The sequence below is a fragment of the Falco punctatus genome (genome assembly GCF_963210335.1).
Source record: "Falco punctatus genome assembly, chromosome: 8".
Taxonomy (NCBI): domain Eukaryota; kingdom Metazoa; phylum Chordata; class Aves; order Falconiformes; family Falconidae; genus Falco; species Falco punctatus.
The window spans coordinates 16,410,313-16,417,008 of NC_137588.1; the positions used below are offsets into that span (position 1 = coordinate 16,410,313).

Below are 6,696 nucleotides of genomic sequence, written 5' to 3' on the forward strand. Positions count from 1 at the left end.
AATTAACAAACACTAGTGTAGCAGGGTTAGAAAAAGAAATGCTTTTGAAAGCAAAATGGAAAACCTCTGTGACATCCATTAGGTTTGGTAATGTAATACTAACAAGAACACTGCACTGAGCTGTTATCTGGTTTGCTGTCTGATTCACTCTCCAGATTACCACTTAAATCAATAGCTCTCACATTGATTTTTCCAGCACACTGTATTCCAGTAAAAAGAGCAATGCTCTGAGATGAGTCAGCTATTTGTCCTGTCTGTAGGGACTCTGGTGCATTTTCGTTTAGGAAAATAAAAGCAGGAGCCAAAGTAAACACAAATATATAGTAATAAGAACCTGCCTGTTGCACCACAACATGATGCTGGCTCTGCAGACAGACGGGTTTGCTATAGCTTGCTGCAGCAACTACAAACCTGCCTTGAGCTGCAGGAAGCCCTTGTGAGGATGGAACCAAAATATTTAGGAGACATCTTAGATAACAACATTGTCTTTCAGTTTAGGTGACTGCTATGGCAGAGGGGAAAAATATGCCCACATTTAACTAACAAGCTGATCTCCATATATTTACCATGACATGCAGAACCTCAGCAGGACTGTGTTTTCATTTATTTCATATATTTTCATGTATTTGCATATTCCATGTAACATGTACTGTAGTTCTGGTACTGTAACTAGTCATCAGTACTGTCTGAGGTTGCTTCTGCTCCTTTCAACCATGTTAACAACTTCCTATTTTGTTTGTAATCGCAACATGTGGGTTCATTTACTCTTGCTCAGCCATGAATTCATGAAACTAGCAACCTCTCACTCACACAGTTGTGTAACTATTTCAAGGAACCTGCAGGAAGTGCAGCAAAAATATTTTTGCTTTGAAGAAATAACGATCTCAAGAGCTACTTGGCGATTCGGCTGAAGCATGACTGTCCCCACGGTTTGTACTGACCCCTTCCCTGCGGCAGGCACAGAGCAGAGCTGGTGCCACGGCCCCGCGCCTCTCCCACAGCTCACTGCACCCGCCTGCAGGCTGGGCTTATTTCTGGGAACTTTGAGTTAACAGCAGCTAAAAGCTACTAAAATGCCAGAGAAATTAGCAAACAAAGGTGTGTGTCCCTCTTTTCCACTATGACTTCTGTTTCATGGAGGTTCGTTATCTCCATCTTTGAATGCAAGGCAGTGGATTACAGCCTTTCCCACCTTCCATTAATAACAGCCCCGCAGGATGCAGAGCAGCCAAAGGGGGTGTGGAGGGGGGAGGTTCAGCATCCAGAATCTCATTCTTTACTGTATATGGAGTACCGTATTGTGAGTATACTGAGGGAGAAACAGCCCACAGGAAATAAACATATGCAAAGCCGTGGGAATAGGGTGTAATTATGAAGCCTGTTATTCTGAAAATGCTGTTGAATATTGCTATCTTCAACTGCTATAAAACTAGAATAATTTAAAACTCTGTTTCTCAGTAACGCTTTCACAGTGTTGTGTACTTCACATTGCTACGTTTGCCTCCTAATCTCTTAGTCTACACAAAATAACATTCAAGTTTTTGTAACAATGAAGAGGAAGGAACAATGCATTTTCTACTTCAAGTAATTTTAAAATAAAAAGGATAGTATTTATGACAGTTACAGTATGGTAAATCTGGAACAATTCAGACTGTTTACAGGAAGGGTTATCAACTTCCAGGTGCCCACCTGTGTGTCTGGGAATACTGTGCAGTTTGGGGTATTAAGGTGCTGAGGAGAGGTATTTTGTGCTTTGTTTTGTCCTGTTAACAAGACATTTCGGGTTAGTTGTGATCTATCTTGAATCACATACTTTCCTACTTCCCTGCTGCTCCCTAGGAATGAAGCTGATGTAGAAGCAAACTATGCCAGGTACTTCCCCAGGTCTCAGCAGGGTACCAGAGGTAACACCGAGATGGCTGCAGCCCTTGGGCGGGGATGTAAGGACCTGTTTCACAGAGCACTTCATCTGCGCAGTATTTGGCTTGGGCTTGCACAGCAAAATGACACAGCGGCGAGATCAACAGGTATTGCTGCTACCCACGCAAAGCTGCTTCTTTCCACAAAGCACTATAATTGATTGTAATAAGATTATTTCTAATATCCAGTATGCAAACTTCAGCCCATTTTGACAAACAGATAGTAAGCCTCGTGTGCCACCTGAGTGATGTTTTCACTGTTGCTAGGACAAGCACTAGGGAACTGAAGCTACAGAATGAGATACATAGACGTGGCTGATACGGTGAATTATCTAAAAGCAGCAGCAGTACTTTGCACAACAAATCAGATCTATCCTGCCTTTTTTGCCAGGTAATAAACTGTGTTAAGCAGAAGGAATGGAAATAGAGGATATTCATTATCTATCAAGAGACACCTGACAGGATAGCCTTTGGTCTACAGGCTGAGAACAGTCCTACGCTGACACGTGTCAGTCAGAAGTGCTGGTGAATCGATACAGATCTTGCTCCACTGCAAGCACCATCAGGTCAAACTCTGTTCAGAGTTATTTGACAAACAAGGCCTAAGTGTAGCTGTTCCGACCCCAGCTAATATTCCTGCTGCTTTTACGTTCATTTCTGAAAAGCACGTAAGCCCTTTAAACCAGGGGTCCTCAAACTACGGCCCACGGGCTGGATACGGCCCCCCAGGGTCCTCAATCCGCCCCCCGGTATTTACAGATCCCCCCCGCCCCCCCCACCGGGGGTGGGGGGATGAAACCAAGCAGCCGCAGATGACTGCCTGCCACTGCATCCGCGCCGGCCCCCTGGTTACGAAGTTTGAGGACCCCTGGCTTAAAGGCTTCACACTCTCTATGATCAGATCCCCAGCCCACAATTCCGGCTGCTCTTTCCAGAGCTGCCTGGAAAGGGGGCCTAGCGCGTGGGAGCAGCTTACGTGAGAAACAGAGAGCTGTATAGGCCAGTGCTGATAGAATTCATATATTCCAGGAGCTGGCTTCAAGGGTTGGCATAGAAATACCTGTTATATCAAACTAATACAAGTATCAAGACTTCTCAAAAAAAGAAGATTATTAAAAAAAAATAATAATAATATTTGCCACTGCTGCAAGATGGTGTGGTGAGGACATATAGATGGCCTGTGTCAGGCAGACGGTCGATGCCAGACAGTGACTTCGAAGTGTGACCGCGACGGCCAGGTGCCCGGCGTTCCCGCTGCCGGAGAGACCCGCGCCGCGGCGGCAGGGGCACGCGCCCTGCCAGGGCAGGGGCAGCACCACACAGTACCTTTGAGGGCAGGCGGGGTGAAGACGCTCTGCTTCCTCTGCTTGGGAGAGGCACTCTGCGACTGGGGGGCACAAAACACAGAGAGAGGCAGTAAGAGATGGGCACGGGGAGAGGTTTCTGCTCGCCCCACAGCTGCTTTCAGAGGGGGCGCACACCACTCTGAGAAGTTTCTAAGAAAATAATCTTGTATAAATCTGGTGCCAGCTCCCAGGCTCGCATGAGTACAGGGAAAACTAAGATTAGATAGGCAAAATACGTGTTTAATGGACAACCTTTAAGGCTCCCAGGCAAAACAGACCCAATACTACTGAAAATTACCCTCCACTCTAAAAAAATATTGTTAGGCATAAAATCAAGATAGCCTGTGCTTTTAGCAGTCTATGTAACAGACTCTCATAGGGCAAATAAATGTTACATCTATTAATATAGTTGCAAGATTTACGTTAACAAATATTCCAATTAAATACAATGTAACAAATTATTATATGTACAGGTAAGGTACTACTATAATTATTAATATGTAATTTTTTACATAAATAAATGGAAGATCCCTCCTCCTGCGCTTCTTCAATGTGTTTTATTACTCCTAAAATAATTTCAGCAACAGATCACTCAGCCTTTAACTAGGCCTGATTTAAGTGATATATTTAGACACAGTTAAACCTTTTATGATTCCACCAAAATCACACCTAGACACAGAAGATAAATCACTCCAAAATAATGGTAGTAAAATTACACATAGAGTAATATTAGTATAATTATACTAATGTACAGCTAGAAAAAACTAAGCAGAATACATTCCAGTGCTAAAGTAGAGGAACTTTCGCAAAATGGAAGCAGTTAAATTGGTGTCCATGTTGTACCAACATGAAATATGTCCATACACAAAGGAGAATAAAACTACATAAGGTCACACACATATAGCTAGCCTTTGAAGACATAAACACCATACCACATTCCTAAGAAAAAAGGTTCAAAAACAGCTGTGTGTAGGCAAGCTTTATTTTTGCTCATCTAACCAATTTCTAGTTGTGGGGTTGTCTTTTCCCAAATATTTGCTAAAAATGCCTTTTCCCCTGAGTATTTTGACTGGTACATAGCCTGTGAATTTGAATCAGATCTATTTCTTCAAGGAACATTTCAGACAGCTCTTAAGAAAATCACTTTCACACAAGTATGGTCAATCCTATTACCTTACCTTATCACAACGGATGGAATGATAACATTTATAAATAAAATATTGTCTTCTTTTGAAAGAGAAAGCTATTTATAAACACTGCAGGATAGGTTGTTGAGCCTCGCCCAACTAAATATAAGTCTGTATTTGAGTCCAAACCTGAACCAATCAATACATCCTGCTGCTATTTTAAGTGCTGTCTGCTTCTCTGAGCAATGGGTGAAGGAGACAGGGATCAGAGAATTGCAGGAGCTATGCAAGGGGAAGTAAGAAAATGAAATCGGAGGAACCGACAAAATTTTAACTCTTCCACAGATACCAGTGCACTACCTGCTGTAGGCTTGGAAAATGATGGGAAGAGAGAAGAGTTTGCAATGGTTTTGTAGACCAGCAGCGATCTGCGGACCCAAAGCAATGCTGGATGAGGTGACCTGGTGGGGTCGCCTTGGGCCAGGTTTACTATGATTTGCCAGTGCATGGTAGTAAGGCAGAGGGGAAACTTTCCTTTCCCAATTCCCTGCCTCAGGGAGAAGGGAGATCCAGCAAAGCCAGGACACAACACAGCTTTATACAGCTCTGGTTTGAAAGCAACAGTTCCTAAAAGGCTGTGCTACTGAACGTGGTGTGACAGTGTAAATGAAGACATTAACCTGGATGAAACAGAGTTTCAAAGGGGTTGTTACAACAGACCGACCTGCTTTAACAATAAATATATTAAAAAAAAATAAAATATTTCACTTACCTCTGCCTGTGAGATGTTTGTTCTCTTCTCATCTTTTTCTAAGGGAGGAAAAGATACAGAAAGAGAAAAGTTAGTACAAAAGCAATTCTCAGTGCTAACCCTTGCGACTCTGCCCTGACCCCTGCAGCACTAGTGTAAATCAGAAATAATCCTGATTCACAGCTTTTCTTTCTCGCTTGTGTGTGTGTCAAAACCAGAAGCCCTGACCAGCATTTAGGCATAAGCACTGTGTCTAAAGCACGTAACTCCCAGTTTGGGGCTGTGAATTAACGGCAAGCGATGGAGTGCCTTTAGCAGCAGGTCCTTTGGCCAGGCTGCAGCAGGGCTCTGCGCAATCCAGCGGCCATCAGGGATCGTGGCTGCTTTGCCTGGGGACTGCACGTGCCTCTGTGGTCAGGAAAGGCTTGGTTGCCAAACGGTGTGCAGAAACTCACGCAAGGCTCCACTGGACTCAAATACTAATAATAACCTCACCTCAGTTAAGTTATGAGCATACTGATACTGGTAATGAAGAGCGCCTAACAGTAATATGTAAAATTGGCAAGCCAAAGCTTAAAAAAGACTAATCTTTCGTCTTAAAAGTTTCATGACATTGCTGGACTGACAATTTTTCCTGGAACTTTTTACTTTTGTTGCCTTAATTTGCTTTGGACGATAGGCATGGCAGAAATGGTTAATACTAGAGATTTCTAATGAAAATAAGCATCTCTGAGAAGCTGTCTGAACAACTAAGTGAAATTGTGTGGAGCAGAAGAGGGTCAAGGATCTTCCTAACCACTGCACTTAACCAGTTTTTCCATGAGATTAAATTATTTTTCTACTGTTGTAGATGTGGTTAATGGACAGAAAGTGTCTGTCTTCTGATGATGATTTCCCAAATATTTGATGAAAATAATGTAGGATCTTTGATACACAGTAGTTTAGAGCTCTAAAATAAAATGCCGTTAAAACCAGAGACATCAATCTCTCACTCTACCAACACCGCTTCTAAAATCTCCCACTTGCAGATATCACTGTGCCGTTTCCATTGAGGTGTGGCAGATCTGTGAATGTAGGTCTGAGGGAAGAACTAGGTCTAGGCAATATCACTTTATCTGACTTATTCTCTTGACATTGGCAGCTTGTAGTGCGCTGTGTGAGGGGATGAGCCAGTCCAGGCAGACGGATTGTGTTTTCTATTGTTTTCTTTACCATTGTATCTGTGCATCTAGCAAACGTCAGTTGAATTACTTAATGGATTTTTTTCAATATATACATTTCCCACTACCTTTATATGAAAGACATTCAAATTACTTGTACTCGAGGTTCCAAAACGTAGCTGAAAACAGCACTGATTACTGAAGCGTGGCCCCACAGATACAGAATTAGACAGGACAATCGGAAAGCCAGTTCCTGCCATTGACATTTGTATGACCTTTTGTAAGGTGACTAATCTCTTCCTTGCCTTCCCTACCTGTAAATATCACCCTGCCTATTTAAGTATTAGCAGTGTCTATTCACCTTGTAAAGCATTTTGGGGTATCAGATTAAGC

The 6,696-nt window shown here is 42.7% G+C and overlaps 1 protein-coding gene across 1 annotated transcript in view; it reads right to left on the reverse strand.

Annotated features, from left to right (window-relative positions):
- Positions 1 to 6,696, reverse strand: part of PPP1R1C (protein phosphatase 1 regulatory inhibitor subunit 1C) — a 53,360-nt gene that overhangs the window by 26,185 nt on the left and 20,479 nt on the right. Inside the window, exons 3-4 of the mRNA XM_080400319.1 lie at positions 5,165 to 5,202; positions 3,246 to 3,306 (exon numbers count right to left, since the gene is read on the reverse strand). Coding sequence (XP_080256445.1) covers positions 3,246 to 3,306; positions 5,165 to 5,202 — 99 coding nt within the window. The remainder of the gene's footprint in view (positions 1 to 3,245; positions 3,307 to 5,164; positions 5,203 to 6,696) is intronic.